The following is a 19,474-nucleotide window of genomic DNA, read 5'->3' as shown; positions in this document are numbered from 1 at the left end:
CAGCACATTCTTCATGCCACGACCCCTTCCCTTACTCTGCATAGATTTAGTTTCTATTTTCCTCAGTCTGAAGACTGAGATAGGGTCAGGGGGAGAAATAAGAATCTAAAAACATGCGACCTTCGGGTCACCCTGACAAAACAAGATATTTCACCTTTACAAGATATTTTTCTTGCTGAGAGAAAAACATTCAGAGGAGCTGCAACTGTACACCACACGAAGGAATTTCCCTAATTACTAAGGTAAAAACGAAACCAAACTGACAAAAAGTACAAGAACATTGATTTGAACATTCATTTATTTGACTCTTCTAAGCATTTTATCATCAAAAGGGAAATCTGACAAAATGCCTATATTGTGGATTCTGGAATAACTTAAAATAACTTTCAATAGACCATCTGTCTCCTTTGCCTTCAGAGCTGAGTGGTTATGGAGTATGAACTTGTGTTATGTGTCAAGTCTTATTTATGTGTGTCTTTGGGTGTGTCTGTGATCTGCATGTCTACTACCAGCAGTCTGTGTGTTTGTGTGTGTGTTTGTGTGAGGGTTTATTTTGACTGCTAGCCACCATAGTCTGCGGTTCTCAGCCCAGAGGTGCTCTGAGTCTGAAGTGGGTGAAAGGTCAGATCAACAGACACTCGCACTTAGAACAGGACACACATTTCCAGCTTATCATTATAGACCTTAACACATCAGTGATTTATTTATGGAAAGCAAAGCTATATGTAAAACAGTAGAGATTCATTTGGCAGGAACCTATCACATGGTTTTGGAAAGCTGAATTTGGTTAAGATAATTTTTATTAGGAGAACATGGCTTTTTGGGAATACAGACAAGTTGAATGTGATTTTCAGTGAATAATGATTTAATTTATCTGTGCTCCTTGCACAAGTCTGTCATATGGTTTCAGAAGTCAAATGTATCATTTTTAAGACTATTATGGTGCTTTTATGGACAAATCTTAACAACTGTCGTCACTATAAAAGTCTTTGTTTGGAAGAGACATTAAGAAAAAACGAAACAGGCTTAGAAACCTATGAGGGTGATTTAATGACAACAGAATTTACATTTTGATTGAACTAATTCTTTAAGGCATTGAATCCAGTGCGTTATGTAGTAGGTAGCCTGTCATTTTCTCAACACTCTTCGGCTGATTGGCTGTAAAATTAGGTTTGTTTACTCCATTTATTTGAGCTGCATCTCCTTTTAAAGGCTTCATACCACAGTGATATGTTATGTAAAGCTGAAATGGCCTTCAGGAATGATTACCTGTATGTTTATAAGGAAGATTTCCTTTCATGGTGAAGTGCTAGTTTTTCTTTGGTGAAGGCCCTATCTTTGCTTATCTTTTGTCATTTCCCATACAGAGTGACAGCTGTTTGGGAAAAGCTAAGGGTCCTCAAGCCCTCTTCTAGCTCTATCCCCATAGCCCACAGCTGCCAGTGTGCTCCCAAGAGCCAAACAGGCTTGTTTTTGTCAGCTGCCAATGGGAGTTCATCCCTCTGGACCCTTTTCTTTTGAATGTGCATCTATGTATGTGTGTTTATTCATGTGGTGAGAACCCTGGGCATCTAACCTCTGCTCTGATGTTCTGATCTGCAGTAAATGTGGCTCACTTCCTCCGGAGAGCTGCTTCTTCAGCCTCATCTGCAGCACCGGATCCTTTATGGGTGAGTTTACAATGCACATCTCCCACTTACACTACAGTTTAAATGTGGGTACGATTTCTCTAAAAGAAAGTAGGCTCTTATGCTCACCAAGGCTGCATTTATTTATTTATTTATTTTTTTTACATTTTATTGAAATTTAAAATAGCTGTTTTCTATTTGAATATATGCTGAATTTTCAGCATCATTACTCCAGTCATGATCCTTCAGAAATCATTTTTATATGCTGATACACTGTTCAAGAAACATCTTTTATTATTATCACTGTTGAAATCTAAAGTTAAGAGCTGCCTAACATTTTTGTTAAGTACCATGGTAATCTTTTTGTAATAGAAAGTTCAAAAGATTTTATTTTGAAATGGATTTTGTAACATCATTAATGTTTTGCTTTTGATCAGTTTAATGCATCCTTAATTCAGAATAAAGATGTTACTTTCTTTAAAAACACTTATTGGCCAAACTTTTGAACAGCAGTGTACATACATTATATTCATTTATTTTGTATTTGCATTTAATTTCACATATTGGCTTTATGATAAATTCTTAGCCTCTATAAAATCACATTCACCTGTAAGTAAACAGCAAGCTTCACTCTAAAACTTGCTGTGTTGTGCTAAATAGGAGATTCAGATAGCACACTTCACCTTCAAGCATCGACTTCCCTTTTCCTCTCATTTACAGCATTTCTGAACTTTTTTTTGATTTTGGAATTTCGGATCAATCTGCAGTTCACTCGGTAAATGATTCCCATCTGTACCACAATGATTCACTGTCTGGGCAGCAATCAGCTCAGGAAACCACAGGCTTAGTGTGTTTGCTTTTGTGTTATATCACCACGAACTATACAAGGCCAACTATCTTCAACATTACAGATGCGTTTATCTTCACTCATGTCAGATTTTTAGGGGAAGACATTATCATCTAAACGCTGACGATACACACTTCTCATTCTCTAAACTTGCCCGGAAATGCAGTTGTTTACATGCAACTTTGATATTTCACAGCTCAATAAAAGCTCGGTATGTGCATTCAAGGATTTATAAAACGGAGCAGTCAATGCAGTCACTGCACATTACCATACACTGTCATCAGACACCAAATAAGTTGCTGTTGAGGAAGGATGAATCATCTTTAGAAATGATCTGAACTGAATTTGAATCACATCACAGCAAAAACAATGACCAGAGGCCAAGCAGATAAGCAAGAACAGAAATCCCCTTTAAATACAAACTTTAATAGCTAACATTGAGATATTTCAGCTATATCACATTATAAAACATCTTATTTTTTAAGACTTGTTTAAGACTTTAAGACATGGTGTTAACTGGACATTAATTTAGCTGTATCCTGTGTGAGCAGAGCTATATGCAAATGATGTCGGTTACAGCAAAACTACACAGCAGGTCTGTGAGAGTAAAGAATCATTGGTTCAGTGTGACCTCTGACCTGAGCGTCTGGGCCTGGGCCTGTGTTCATGCTGAGAGCTGAAGGGCTGTATTGTTGTGTTCAATCCCACACCCAGTCTAACGATAATTGAGAGTATTCTCCTGCTGGGAGATTCGGGCTCTGCCTGTTTGCACAAGGAAATTACCGTTGTTCATCCAACAAAGCAAGAAAGCTGAATTTTGAATAGTTTTTGAAATTGTGTTTTATATAACACAACTATCAAACAAAACCTTGAATGCTACGTTATTTACAGCATCAGCATTCCAGGAAAATAGGAACTTAATGCAGTTGTTTACACTAAAGAGTTTATAAAACACCACAATAAAAAGGTACCTCCCGATCATTCTATCAGTGGTGACCAGCGGTTCCCCGGGGCTGCATTGTTTTCTCGTGGCTTATATAATGTCCAGTGTTCCCAAATCTGATCTTTCAAGAGCTCTTTTTGATCTCAGCATGCAATAGAGGAAACCTCTCTCAGCACTGTAGCGCGCTACAGATATGAAACAGGGTGGAGGGAGTTCACTGCAGGAACTGACCAAAGCTAGTTTAGGCTGCCGAAGACCTTGTGACACAACTGTTTACTTTTATCTCCTGTTTTTTGTCCACTTGAGGGAATGCTGCACCAAGGTAAAAACCCATGATCCATTAATGCACAGGTGTCATCTCGCTAATGTGTTTGGGCTACAGTATTTCTGCCACATTTCACCTCTTACAAACTGATGAACCCCTAATGTTGACTCCAGGCCAATGACACATTCAAGGCGTATTACTCGCTTTGACTTTTCAGAATCTGATATATCTAGCTCAAGAGAGGCACATTTTCAGGCTGAAAATGTAAAGTGAGTTTGATTGGAATTAAACATAGCTTTGTTTTGTGGTGATAGTTAAACTGCAGGAATAATAATTGCCCATGTCCATCGGGCACCTTGTGTTTTTTGAGCCCCCTGTCTTGCGCCCTATGGAATGTATTTCCAGAAAACAGTGCTTACCAACACACCTACACACAACCATATACACAGACAGGCAGTTGGAAAGAGCTTGACCTTTTTTTAGCTTTTCTTTACACCCATTAAGAAGAATGGGATTCTGGGGTTGTCCAGAGCACAAGAAGCTAAAGTTTAAAGTCGGTCAGTGGTAAACAGATATATTTAGCCATTGGCAGATAGCTGTCTGTGCTGAATTCCCATTGTTCCTGCACCCGTTTCCACTGGGGGCCCATTCATGAGGGAATTGTCAACAGTAGATGCTTGGGAAAGGAAGGCTGAATCTGACCGTGTAGTCTAATGCAGTTAACAACCATTACCCGCCACAAGTTCTGTTGCTGTTCTGCCATTTCAGCTGGATTTTATTAAACAGAGTTAAATTCCTCAGCCTGCAGACATGTTGTTTATTTTTCCATGCTCGTCACTTGCTGTATCGAACACATCGAACATAGTAGTTACTGGTTACAAATTAGTTACTACTGCAAAAGTTACAAATAGCCTCTTATATGTAGAAGGCTGAAAAGACCAGCATACAAGGTCACCAGCATACTATATGTTTTGTTTTGGATGCTGGTCCTCAATGAGCTCTTGATCTAGCTTAATCAGCAAGAGTTTCTTGATCATCCAGCTTCACCATGCTGGTTGACTTTCATCATGCTGGTTTGAAACATGGCTATAGTGGTCCCGTTTGCAAGACCAGCAGTAATTAGCATAATTAGCATTAGCATAAATTCATGCTGGTCCTTCCTGCAGTGTTTCAGTACTATAAGTAATCATGCCAGTTTTAATGTTGTCTAGGAGTTTGCTAGGAGGTAGTTTGGGCCGAGGAAGGGGGCACATCTGCCTCAGTCAGTTTTCATTAAGCATTAACCCAGCATTGAAACAGTTGAGCAGATTGCACCAGCTTGATTTATGTTAGAGAACTCACCGTGAAGTCCCTTTCTTATCCACTCTCTCCTTATCTTTCCACATTGTTAGCCTTTACATTTTTTTTTCTTTTCCAAAGAATACTGGAAATAATGTTTTGTCAGAGTGTGTCTGACTCAGTGAGCCTGAGGGCAGCTGGATCGGAAATGAGTAAAGATACTATCCTTCTTCTGTCTCATTTGTTAGGTCACAGTAGCCTAGTAAGATGACATACTGTATGCCGTCATGACTTATTTGTACAAACAATTGATAAAACATCCTAAAGAGTGCAAGTAACTTTGTTCCTGTACTTCAAATGTGACCATGGACCACTAAACCAGTCATAAGTGAAGAGAAAAAAGTCTTTAAAGTTGTCCAAATGAAGTTCTTAGAAATGCATATTACTAATCAAAACTTAAGTTTTTATATATTTACGGTAGGAAATTTACAAAATATCTTTATGGAACATGATCTTTACTTAATATCCTAATGATTTTTGGCATAAAATAAAAAAATATTTTTACCTAGAAAATGTATATTTGGCTATTGCAACAAACATATCCCAGCAACACTCAAGACTGGTTAGCTGGAATTTAAACGCAAGTTGTAGTTTTTTATTTTTTAAGAAAATTATGGTTTAATTTAGGTAAGATGCATATAATTTATCAAAAGTGCTAATAATGTTACAAAAGATTTCTCGAGAAATATTTTATAAGCAGCAAATCAGCATGTAAGAATGATTTCTGAAGGATTATGTGACACTGAAGACTGGAGGAATGATGCTGAAAATACAGCTTTGACATCACAGGAATAAATTACATTTTAAAATATTCAAATAGAAAACATTTTTTTTACTGTATTTTTTTATCAAATAAATGCAGCCTTGGTGAGCATAGAATACTTCTTTCAAAAAATTTAAGTTATGTTATTTTAAAATAAACAGTTTATATAATCTTCAACATTCCTGTGACAGTAAAGAGGACAAGTGGTTTGTAGAATGTATTGACATAGGCTTATATATATTTTTGGCATTATGATAATTGTATTATTTCTGTGCATATTTAAAAAAAAAAAAACTGTTGGTCTCTGTGTCTCACCAATCTCTCTGTGAAACTGTGCCTGTCAAAAATACATTAAGATGCTTCGCTGTTTCATTGTTGCCATTTTGGTGGCTTCTGTAATGAATATTTTATGTGTGTGTCACTGCTTAGCTGAAGGGAAAACATTAGAAATGCTTCATAGATATCCTACATATACGTCAGTGGAAGATTTCCCGATGAGAATTTGAAGTCATTAGATGAGGGCAAGTCAAGACAGATTTTTCCTTGTCCAGATTTTTCCAGATGTTTTGGATAGCATATCACTATTCACTAAAGCCAAGTTTACCTTCATTTGGTGCTTATTGAGTATTACTTTTGGACCCTGTTTATACTGCTTACATTGTCTACCTTAAATTATCTTTGGTTCACAGGAAGTCATATTTGGATGTCATGTTTTAGAAATCTTGTAAGTTAGAATTCTGCAAATTGTTTGCTTTAACATTAGGACAAGGCATCTTTTAGTGTCAACCATCCAAATGGTTGACACGAACTGTTTTTAATTAAAAGTCCACATTGTTGAAGGCTGCTAGGCTTTTCATTAGGAATTCTGCATATATACAATATATATATATATATATATATATACACACACACACACACACACATATTCAGTGTCTTTTAAATGTGTGCTTTTCTGCAAATTTAATTGTGGCGTTTCTTTATAAAATAATATTTCTTTTGTTTTCTCAGTGATGGTGATTGTGATGCTTCGCTATGCCCATGTGATAGAGAAGCATCAGAACTGTGTGTTAAACACAGCAAGTCTCTCCACCGGCTGGATCTGTGCTGCTGGACTCATAATGGTCGGCAACTTCCAGGTACAGCTTGCATAAACCTTACTTACTCGTGTCCAAAAACTGCTCCATTTTAGCACAGGAAGATTTCTCTTTAGGGTCTTCAAGTTGAACATTTGTCAGCAGAAGAGGAAACACACTCTCATAGGCTTCAGGCTCTAATGCACAGTGGCTTCCTGTAGAAACACCATGTATGGTATTACCATGTATATATAATATGTTTTTTTAGGTTAAAAAAAGGCTAAACAATAGTAATTACAACTATGATAATTTATAATTTAATGATAATTTATCTATGACATTATATATTACATTATATTAAAAGATATATATCTTTTTTTTAGCCTCAACATAATTTAAAAGGTACATAACATACACAGTTTCACCTAATCTCATGTTAATCTTGAGTACCTATAGAGTAGTACTGCATCCTTCATATATCCAAAAAGTCTTAAGTTTTATCATATTTATAAAAGAAAAATACAGCTTTCCGATTCTCCCCGGAAAAAGCCGGGCTCTTGTAGGCATGCCGTCACTGAAATGACCAGAACACGCAAACGCACTTGATACACTCTGTTGCTGCCCCGGAAAAACAAACTGCATCCACTGTTCATGTAATTCTGGGTTCTTGGGGAAGCTGAACACGGTAAACTTTACCTCACATACAATCTTTGTGTATGCTTATGTTTGTGTTTGCAAGTGTATCTTAGCAAGAAGTTGTGTGCATTTGTATATATCAGCATTTGAGAATACCTCTGTCATCCGTGCTTGAGTTACTTTACTCCCGTTCTACCTTGGATCCTCCTCCAGAGCGTTTAAATGAACGATAAATGCCAGACTCCATAAGCCCTCATGCAGAACCACATGCTCCTCTGAGTCCTGTGAAAGCAACATCCTTTACCTTTATTCATGAATTGGCGTGAGCCCTTGGCGACAGTGTTTTTGCAGGTTGAAATGTTTGGACGTTTGGCCGTGTTCCCAGACCTCTAGTGATGTGGGGAGGTCGGCCAACGGGGGCATCGCAGGTTTTTATGGGTCGATACAGAATGGGGGAGGCAAATCTTTCTGCCGATAATATAAGCACCAGAGACTGATCTGTGTACCCCATAAAAAGCAATGTGTAACCTTATGTGTAGGAGCACAGTTCAGACTTGTTTTTTGTCCATCTCTCACTAAATCAGGCTGTATTAACTTGCCAGCTGGCCATTGAAACATTTGTTTGTTGCATCCTAAAATTAACTGGGATGGACTGATTTGGATAGTTAGATCATCGAAAAAAAAGCTCTCATCTTTTACTCACCCTCATGGCGAACTAAAACCATTCGTTCATTTTGGAACACAAATTAAGATGGGGGATTTCTGTCCCTCTATTGAAAGTCTGTTCCACCAGAACATTGATGTTTAAAATGTTCATGAGATCGTAAAAGAAATCCACACTAATTGAGCGGTTTAACTGAATTCATCTGAAGAGACACAGTCACTGTATATAATGAGATTTAGATTACATTTACATTTATTCATTTAGCAGACACTTTTATCCAAAGCGACTTACAAATGAGGACAGTGGAAGCATCAAAAACAACAAAAAAGAGCAATGATATATAAGAGCTATACAAGTCTCAGTTAGGTTAACACAGTAAGATTAGGCTATTCTTCACATCCAGTATGATAAATTAAAGCTCAACTGTACTTGCCATATGGACAAGAGCCTCACTGATTCAAGCTTAAAGGGGTCATATGATGTGATTTCATGTTTTCCTTTCTCTATGGAGTGTTAAAAGCTGTTCGTGCATACAAAAGATCCATAAAGTCTCAAAGATTAAAGTCTCAAACCCAAAGAGATATTCTTTCTAAAAGTGAACGCTAATCCATGGCTTTTTCTAAAACTCCTCATTCAAACCCCAACCCCCCCCCCCCCCCCCACTCTGTTAGAAGATGTGCATAACACCGCCCAGATGCATGCTCAAAGCAAGAAGACGTCACTTTTATTATCGCTGTAGTATTGTTGACGCCGTGGCCATGTTGTGAGGACGTTGTGTGTTTCGTTGTGAAAGCCAAACTACCTTGTTTGTCCTTCCAAAGAGGACAAAACTAGAAATCAGTGATTAAGTTATTTACAACCCAAATATTAGAGTTTGTGCAGTTCCATTTTTCGGGGGAAATTTTCCTGAACCTGGTAAGGGGTGTAACATTTCTGCACATGATTGAAGTATTTGCCCTAGCACAACACACTAGATAGCTGGCCAATCAGAGCACATCACTTTGTAAAAATTGACACGTTTCAGAAAGGCGGGGCATAAAGGAGCAACAATAATGTACAGTATGTGGAAAATAGTGTTTTTTTTAAACCTTAAAACACAGAAGTACATTGCATTACACCAATTGTTTTAGCCTTTAACATGCTCAAAATGCTAAAATCAAATCGGTTTCCTATTTATGAAATTGATAGTGCATCAAAGTTTTGGTTGCATGCACTTGATGGACATAAATCTCTCAGGTTCCTTAGCAAATTTTCACATTTGCATTTTGAGGATTAATGAAAGTTTTATTGGTTTTGGAACTAAATGAGGTTGAGTAAATGATGACGTAATAATAATTTTTTGGTGAAGTTCATCCAGCTTCAAAAAAAAGATAATGATATCTGAACAGCATCTCAAGCATAAAAAATCAGGCAATTTCAAGCTGGTCTAACCCAGTCTTACAGCAGCGAAGATAGCTTTAATGCTTCACGTTAGGTCATTGTGATACAGGACCACCCGTGCTGTGTGGAGAGCAGTAATGTGTACTGAGCAGAGAGTTTCATGTTTGAGTTGCACATGTGAAGTCTGCAGTCCATTAGGTCACATTTGCCAGCCCTCTTTCCATTCCCCTCTGCTGTTTCCTCCATCAAAAAGAAAAAAAAAGAAGTCCCTTCCTCCTCTGCTGTTTGTGTAATGAAAACATGTACAGAGCATTCCTGCCCACTGTCTGCCACATTGTGCTCCAGTCAGGCCTTCATAATTTTCAGCATCAGGAATAAGGAACAAATCCTTCAAAATGTCCTGCTTCTAGTTTCAGTAGGAAAAATGTCAACATAGGAAAGATCGCTGCTCTTGTAAAGCAGCTTCATGGTGTCTTAAAAGTTTACTTCATTAATGGGAAATATTTCCAAGTGAATGGAATTCTTTGCAAAAAAGATGTGTAGTATGGGACTTCATTGAATCCACCAGGAATCGACTGAGATGTTCTAATGGATCCAGGTGCTTGGAGGAAAGAAGTTGAAAGCCAAGATGTCCTCGTGACTTTGGCCAAAAAGGATAATTGTTTTAGAATAATGTGCACCAGTGAATCATTCACAATACATTAAAAAACCTTTAATTGCAGGTAATTCAATTGTCTTGATTGCAGTTCACTCCAGCCTTTCAGTAGGTAGTTTTGAATTGTTTTATAATGACAAAGTAATTATTGTATCTAGATTTTCAACTTCTTATTATGAAGCTCTAGATATACTTGTTCCAGTCCTATCACCAACATTTAATTCCAAAATTAGGCATTTCTTGGAAATAAAAATGGATTGCTCCATCCTTCCTGTCTTCTATGAAATGGAGAGAAGGTTACTGGAAGCATGGATGAATGAGTCATGGCGTACCATGTGCTTTGTGTATGGAGTACAGAGCTCCCTTGATCTGACAGGCGGGAGAGGCGGGAATGAGCACGTGGCCCAAACGCCACATCTGCACCTCATCAGCAGGCCTGCCTGCCCTTCTGGCGCAATCCACCGCTGCAGTGTAGGATGACAGGGGTGCAGACAGACTCTCATTATTATCAGGACAATGGGAAGTCATGTTATGTAACTCAGGCTGTACTGTTTCTCTATCCAAATTTTGATAGAACCTGATAGTACTGATGGTCTTGGATAGTTAGTTTTGGTTTCAGAATGCTGTGTTGTGGTTTTCCTGAAGTAGATTGGGAAGAACAAAGCTTCTCGGAGTGTGTTCGGTTGTGATTGGTACAGGTGTGCTGTTCCTGTCCTGTTCCAGCAGACCTGTTTGAGCTTGCTGAAAGAGCTGCACTACACTGCCTTGTGTTCCCTAATAAGCTAAAGCCTTATTCAAATGAGTCTAGTTTTTCTTAAAGATTTTGCAGATGTAGTTTTAAGCTCATCCAAATCGAATAGTGACGAGGTGAACTTGGTGAAAATGACTGTGCAAATTATCTAAAGTGTTTTGACTGTTTTTCAGGGTTCTTCTGAGAAATCAAATGATTAGTGGTGTATTATTTTTCCAGATCGGTTAATTATTTTGACATTTGTTGAATTATGAAACTAAAACTAAAATTTTGTTTGTAACACTGCCTGGTACACCTGCTGACTTTCTGAGTAAAATAATACTGTAGCCTATCAAATAGAAAAAAGTGAACTGAATCTATGTGGAGATTCAATTCTACTAATTTTTCACCTTAAAGTCTGCATTAACGGGAAATACATCCTATTTGTTTTAAAAATGAATCTTTTTGATTTTGTGAACAATCAATCCATGCATACATTTCATTTGTACAAAAAAACATATATATTTGAGCTCACAATTCTTAATAATGTCTTTAGTGATATATGTGATATAAACTGACTTCAAGTTCACATTCAGATCTACCTCCATCCAACTAATGAACTGCACCAAGTCCCTGTCCTACATTTTTAAATTTTTCAATAATCCATTTCCCTCTGATGTAGGCACACTGTCGAAGAAAAGATATATCACTACCTGCTTATATCGCAACTTTAACGCTGTAAAGTCTGATATAGGAAAAATTTGTCAGAAAGTTTGCCAAGTCAGTTTATTGTCAATTCTTAAGTGAAGGCCCTTTGACACTGAGTGCAATACGAATCACAGACGAACGTTGCTTTCACAACGAGCACGAAGCGATTGATCATCTTTTCTAATTCATGCCGGCACACTAGATGGCGCTCACCAAAAAATGTTCCTCATTTATTTATCTCATTGACTGCTGCTCAATATACAGCACTCATTTAAGATAAATAAAGTGTGGTTCTACACCAGAAGTGCAAACTATCTATACTGGTTACAAGAACACATCTTGAAATATATTTAGAACTACAATTAGCATGAAGCTACACTTCAACATTTGTGATTATTAATATTTTTGCTCAAAACCCCCTTTAAACTATTATCGAGTGCTTGGAAAATAATCACAATTATGATCTAAAGGGTATTTTGATTCTGTAATAGGAAGATATGCACGCTTTCATATTTGATGTGTAGAAAAATATGTCAGTCAGGGCAGGAGATATGATTACATGAATGACAGATCTTGAGTGAACGCGCTCTGATTCATAACACTCGTGCATGTGCCAGTAAACTGACGGTGCTCTTCAGATCACATAATTAAGTGAATAAATAGAAATGATATTCTGTAAGAATAAATCTGCTCTCAGATACCAATGATAACAAGAACTCTGCATTACTCTCTTCTCTCTTCCGGCATACTATTCTTCTGTGTCTGTTTTGATTTGAAACAGTGCCACCAATCTCGCCCATTTGTGCAACAGCAGCTGCTCAAAGCTCAAATCTAATTGGACGGCCCGTTTCATTGCGTGTCGGGGGAAAAACCGACCAGTTTGTACAAAATTTCTTGTTTTTTTGTGAAGTGTGAATGGCTCCATAGAGAACAGCCTTTTAGATTTAAGAGCGTCATTCGTGCTAAACGTTCACGTTCAGTGTGAGAGGGCCTTGAGAGTTCCTGAGAACTACTAGACATCCTGTGAGCACGTGTGCATGTTTTAGACATGAGTGTGAATGTTTATTTATGTGGATGCTTGTGTGGTCCCCTATAAACATTTAACTACAGCCAAACGCGTGTTTCTTGCTCAGAATTGGACTGGAGAGATCATCCTGAATTAATGAAGATTGGGACTCTTCTTGCGTTTCAATGTTGAAGTGTGTGTAGTTGAGTTTTCTGTGCATAGACCGTCTCACTTGGTCTTAGTCCTGATGGTCTAGCAGGTACTGGCTGCCAAAGCAAACTGTGTAGATCTTGACTTCTGCATTCCAAGAATGGAGGGAGGGATCCCTGAAGAAAAAAAAACAAAACTGAAGTCTATGAAAAACTGCAAGACCTGATTTTAATTTGATCAAATACTCAGGTGATGTGCAATTTAAGACTTGTATTTGACAGCCATACTTATTGTATTGTATGCTGTTTGCTATTGTATGCAACTTTAAACACTGTGCACAAAGAGAGAGAGAGAAACAAATCTCTTTTTTTTCCCTACAAGGCTGGCATTCAACCACGTCATAAAGCAAGTCCATATGACAGAAGCTCCTTTCTCTTGCTAAGAGAAAATACCTTGCACTTGTATGTCTGTTACTGTGTCTTAGATCTAGATTCATTTTTTCTTCATCTGAACAGATTTAGAGAAAATATAACGTTACATCACTTGCTCACAACTGGATCCTCTGCAGTGAATGGGTGCCATCAGAATGAAAGTCTAAACGGCTGATAAAAACCTCAAAATAATCCACAATCACTAGCTAGGACCACGCCACAAACAAGCTATGAAACTGTTAATTGAACAGAGAGTTGGGGAAGAGTAGAAAGAGGATGAAGGGGTCAAGGGAATGGGATGATGGTCAGGTTGACCGGGGCATCTAGAATTGATGGCTCAGAGAGACTCAGGGCGGGGGTACCGTCTCTGGCATATATTTAGGCCAGACAATGAGGACCCCCTGATACAACCTGATAGAAATATAATGTGGGGTAAGGTTGGCTGAATGGATGAGAAAGGGAGAGGAGGGTGGGTTCGAGAGAACGAGACTAAGATGGAGGTTTTTTTTAGAAGTCAGGTGATTGTTTGGGTCGTGCCCCTGCTGCCAAACATCTGTTAACCAATTAACTCCATGTAAACCACACGTCTCCAGTCCATTACTTCACATCTTGTAAAGTGGAAAGTTGTGTGTTTGTAATAAATGAATCAAGATGTTTTTAACTTCACACCGATCTTCCTGGATAATATACAAGTCCTCCATATACAATATTGCTTTTTCTATATAAAAATAAGTCATATTTGAAACCGAAGAGAAATATACATTTACATTTAGTCATTTAGCAGATGATTTTATCCTAAAGCGACAGATCAAGCAATGTTGTATACAAGCAAATATTCCAGTTGTAAATATGTTGGTGGATTTTGATATGAGAGGACAACAAGGGATGGACTGGTTGGATGGAAGCATAATTGATGGAGCGATGGTTTAAGTTAAAAAGCAGAGTTTTGCTTCACTAGATGTTAATTGATAGACATGGATTACTTTTGGATTATTGTGATTCTGACGGCACCCATTAACTGCAGAGGATCCATTGGTGAGCAAGTAATGTAATGCTATATTTCTTCAGATATGTTACAATAAAGAATCAAATTTATATAGCATGGCATGAGAATAAGTACATTTTCAGCTAATTTTACTCCTTAACTCAGGTGTTCAGGCCAGGATTTTGTTTTGGCAGATTAATGCATCAGTCTCATCTATTGTACTTTTTTCCTACAAGACTATGAAGCTTTTCAAGAGGTTCAATCCTTGTCCTTAAACCTGAGATGCACATTACATACCTTGCACATTACAGAGAGGAGAACATGTTGTTGTCATGATGACAGCACAAGTAAGCAATGGGAACATCAGCTCAATATTTAGACACTGAAGTGAAGGGGAAGTCTTAGCCTTAGGGGAACATACAGGATATCATTTGCTGAGATAATCAGTGGTTCACTGACAGCCTGGAGTTGATTTATGGTGTCCAAAGTTCCTCCTGCAACACTTTACACTTTGCTTTTGTTTGTGTGTAAAAAAAAAGAGGTAAAATAATAAATGCAGATCAAGGTATTGAAAGGGATCGATTGAGGGACAGTGATATATATGCTGTCTTATGAAGTATAATAGATTGCTATGCAATAATTTGTTTTGAAAGAGATTAATACTTTTAACCAGAGGATTAACAGAGGCTTTATATTGATCAAAAAATACATTTTTCTAAAAAAAAAAAATTACAATAAAAACATTTTACACAAACGTACTATGCATCAAAACGTTTTTCAACATTGATCATAAGAATAAGAAATGTTTCTTGAGCACCAAATCAACGTATTAAAATTATTTCTAAAGGATAATTTGGCACTGACTGGAGTAATGATTGATTCAAAATAGCTTTGGCATCACTGGAATAAATTATGTTTTAAAATATCTCACGATAGAAAACAGTTGTTTTAAATTGGAATAATATTTCACAATATCACTGTTTTTACTATCATTTTGATCAAATAAATGAAGCCTTGGTGAGCATAGGAGACTTCTTTTAAAAATATTGTATGTTCCTTATATAATATCACATGTTTTAAAGCATGATTGGATTTTTACTGACATTTTCCAGGTATTTCAGACCTTGTCTGGTGTGGTTTATAGTGGCGTTGTGGTTGTTCTGCTGCCCTCTGCTGCTGCTGGTGGTGTTGAATGTGATGTGTGATGTGGCATTGTGAACTCCCCTTTCTCTGCCTTCAGCGCTCAGACCTTAAAAACACCACACAGTCCTATTTTGGCGAGCACAGCAAAGCTTGCATCTATAAAAGTTGTGTTTCCCATGTGCTTAAGAAGAATTTTGGGACTGTGGTTTTGTAATTGATCAGATTCACTTAGACTTACTGTACTGACAGTTATAACCCATCTTTCATTGTTTAAAGTACAAAAAAACCTGTTGAATTTGCATACTGTATGTATCACCCACATCATGTGACATGTTAACTGTATCTGTAGTTTTGATTGGTGAATCTGTGCTCACTGTTTTCTGTCACTGTGTTCTTCACAGGTGGATAACTCCAAGGTTCTTCACTATGTTGGAGCAGGGGTGGCCTTCCCCACTGGTTTGCTGTTTGTTTGTCTCCAGTCTGCGCTGACCTACCGTCTGGCGAAGACTCAGGGAGAATACAATGTGGGTCATTTGCGCCTCTTTATGACCCTGCTGGCCTGTGTAGCCTTGGTGCTCAGTATCCTTTACACTATCACTCATCCTCATATATTGTATATTTGTATTAGGGTTGTAAATCAGTTTAGATTATTGCTGTTATAATATCAGATTTTAATTACATGATTATGTAAGCAACAATAATTCACAATAACAATATTAATGCAATAGCTATAGAGAAAAAGTCAAATTCATCTTTAACTTTATTTTGTTTTCTCTTTTTTTTTTGTGGTAGATTTAGAGAGAGAATTAATATATTTAACTATTTGCTCTTTATTATTTTTTTTTCTTTTAATTCTCCCACCATTTCCCAAACCACCAAAACCAATATCAAAACAGCTGATTGCTTCTCTTAATATCTTTAAAAATCTATTAAGAATATTAAACACTGATTTTTAGATTTTTCAGTATGCATTAAAATGCACAAGTAATGGGACCTCGTTGCAAATCTTCAAAGCAAAATAAATATTATAACAATTTTGCCACACTTTATTCATTTAATATTGTATTTGTAACATTTAGTTTCTAATTGGACTACACAATCAAAGAAAATTTGGTCAATAACTTTTTTATTTCTCAATTGGATTTGTTGAAGGATTTGTGGCTGAAGTTAACAGAATTAAACAGCTAAACATTAAAAAACATTAATGGATTAATTTCAACAGCTGTAATATGTAGTTGTTATTTTTTTCATTGGTCAGGTTTATTGTTGCAATATTCTCAGATTTCACATATTCCCAGAATATCCTGTTCAAGCCTTCAGGCTTCAGCCTCTTTTGCTTTTCTTTTCTTTCCCAGTCAGTGAGTTCATGCATGTTCTTTCTGTAATGCAAACAGGCCTGATCATGAGTTTACAATGTTCACTATGATTCCTTGATGAAACTTTCCTCAGGCGGGGCATTTTTTGTCCAGGAGAGTTTTGTCCTGCAACATGCATCAGCCATTTTCGAGTGGGTCTTCTGTGTCATTATTATGCTGTTCTACGGCACATTCGCTTTTGAATTCGCCGGGATATCTAGTGACACAATGATGGTGCTGGCCCGAGGGCAATCTCTACAGTCTGTAAGCCAAAACCACAAAATGGAGTCTCTTGCTGGGGTCAGTATGCACCAGACTGAGAGCCTGTCCAAACTGTAACCTCAGTGTCCCGTATCTGCCAATCTCTCTCAACACTAGAAAAGAACACTACAACCGCAGAGGGAAAGTGACAGAAACTGGACCTGGCTCTCATACAACCGGCTTACCTTTTGGCAAAGAATCCAGCTCATATTTTGCACATTTTTGAGAGATTTCTTCACTCTCTGGGGACCTTTTGAATCGCACAGCTTCCACACTGGGAAAAACAAAGTTAATTGCCTGGATGTGTTGGAGTTTCCATTAGATCTCACTGGGATTTTTAAGTATCTGTGTAACTTGGATAAAGGAACTAGACTGCTAGTTGGCTAAACTACACATGTCCATTGGTGAACCCAGAGGACCGCTGCATCAGAAGCCTTCTGCAACACTCAAAAATTTGAACATAGCCCCAACAATGGTTGTTGTGCCAGTTCCAAACATTGCAAGAAAATGGATCCAAAAACGGTGATTCTTTTCTGTGCCTTTAGGATGTTTTTTTTTTTTTTTTAGAGATCTTTATTTTCAAAGGCAGTGATGGTTTAATCACATAATATTGTATTTTCACATATCACTACTGTTTGATAACTGATCAAGGTGGTTCATTTTGCCTTAAATACCATATGCTGTCAGAAATGTATTTTCAGGAGATTTTCATTACCAATGTGCCTTATATACCAAAAACCAAATACAGATATTTATTAGAAATGTATTCAGTTGCCTTGAATATATAAGGCATGTATTTTTTTCATATAATGCAAAAAATATGCTGGTTGTAAAAAACTAAGCTGAACGAGAAAACTTCTCGTGAAACAGGTGCATAAACTTATCACATTAAGTAACCAGTAATTGGTGCCATTCCAGGCACCATGTTAGAGTCTATGAGTTTTGCTTTAAATTTTGACCAAATTTAACTGAGAAGAGGGTTCTGTGGTCAGGGTGATCATATGTTTCCCTCTTTCTGTCACTGAAGGAATCATGTGTTGAGTGGGGGGTTTATGGGAGTCACAAGGAAGCGTCTAGTAATGAAAGATGAATGAAGCTGGCCTTTAAAGTAAAGGGTGATAAGTGTAGGTGTTCTTAAGATGTACAGAAGGTCTCTGTGAGCTGTTTTTTGCAGACAATATTACTTGCAGCAGGACTGCAAATTTATGATTGATTTAGTTTCTTTTGAAAAAAGATACAGTTTGGTTTACATTTGTCAAATGTTTTCACACTACCAGCATGACAAAAAATGAATATCGTTCCTCATTCATTATCAAGGGAGTTTTGTCATTTAATTTGTAAGGATAAGAGCCATATTTATGCTTCTCACTGTTTGATTCCACCAGAGCTGTCCTGAGAACATCATTCATGTAATTTCAGTTTACTAATTCTCTACGCTCAGGAATTCAGATCTGTCTTTTGCTGTCACATATCTTCTCTCTGTGTTCCAGACTGTGTTGATCCTCCAGATATGAGTAAACATTCAGCTGTTTCAGTAACTTGTTTAGAACATTACCTTCATGTAGCCAGAGAGCTGTATTTTGCTTCGATTGCATCACTGGGACTCTGTCAACCCCATAAATTGGTTTAATTTGTTGTTTAAACCATTGTCTCAGAAGTACTTCTTGTGTATTGTTTAAATAAATAATTCATCCAAACATAAAACTTCACCAAATATTCAACTTAATTTAGTTTCAAAGTCAAAATCTGTTATACTCTATGTGGAAGTCAAAAGAAGAAATTAGAAGAATTGTTGTGCAGCTTTATTCCATACCAGACAGTTCACAGCAATGACCAACATAAAAGAGGCTCATAAGACTCATTTGGTGTATTTTAGCACAGTGTTTTTTTATGTTTGTTTTGTTTTTTAGATTTTTTGGTGCTTAATAGACATGATCACCATGAGGTGAATTTTAAAGTAACAAGAAAAAAAAAAAGAATCTTCAGAAAGAATCTTCAAAAGTTTGCAAATATTCTCATTTTGTGTTTCACAGGGGGGAAACATGAGGGTGAAAAGTCATTTTTGACTAATCCTTTAAGAAACCTGTTAAAATTCATTTTGTTCCTTCATGTATTATCTATTAAGTTTGCTTAAACTAGGACTCTGGTGGTCAATAGCTGTACTGTTGCAAACATGCTGTCATCATTCAACAAAAAATATCTTCATGTGCCTTTGTGTCAGCCAAAGATTGAATCACTTATTGGAGAAGAGTTTTGGGGTGTTTAATTGTGCTGTAAAGTTGCCTTAAAATGTATGGAAATAAAGCAGAATCAAACATTAGTCTAACTTTTCTCTTATCTCTGTGAATGAACTTTGCTTTAAGTCATGGAGACTGTGTCAAACATTTCCAGTTAGTGGTCACCATGGCCTTGGAGTTTATTTAAACACATTGAATTTGTTATTCTGGTTTGATTTATCAAGTGCTTTGCTTCATATTTTGGTGACCTATTACAAAAATGTGGAATAAACATAA

The 19,474-nt window shown here is 37.1% G+C and overlaps 1 protein-coding gene across 1 annotated transcript in view; it reads left to right on the top strand.

Moving 5' to 3' along the window:
* The window catches only part of LOC128026397 (transmembrane protein 150A-like), a 29,242-nt gene extending 9,961 nt beyond the window's left edge, over positions 1-19,281 (top strand). Inside the window, exons 5-8 of the mRNA XM_052613486.1 lie at positions 1,603-1,670; positions 6,793-6,920; positions 15,747-15,924; positions 16,795-19,281. Of these exons, the coding sequence (XP_052469446.1) occupies positions 1,603-1,670; positions 6,793-6,920; positions 15,747-15,924; positions 16,795-17,039 (619 nt within the window). The 3' untranslated portion in view covers positions 17,040-19,281. The remainder of the gene's footprint in view (positions 1-1,602; positions 1,671-6,792; positions 6,921-15,746; positions 15,925-16,794) is intronic.
* Positions 19,282-19,474: the final 193 nt, after the last annotated feature.

The sequence above is a fragment of the Carassius gibelio genome, chromosome A13 (genome assembly GCF_023724105.1).
Source record: "Carassius gibelio isolate Cgi1373 ecotype wild population from Czech Republic chromosome A13, carGib1.2-hapl.c, whole genome shotgun sequence".
Lineage (NCBI taxonomy): Eukaryota > Metazoa > Chordata > Actinopteri > Cypriniformes > Cyprinidae > Carassius > Carassius gibelio.
The sequence above is the reverse complement of the archived record's forward strand: the minus strand, read 5'-3'. Positions and strand labels throughout refer to the sequence as shown.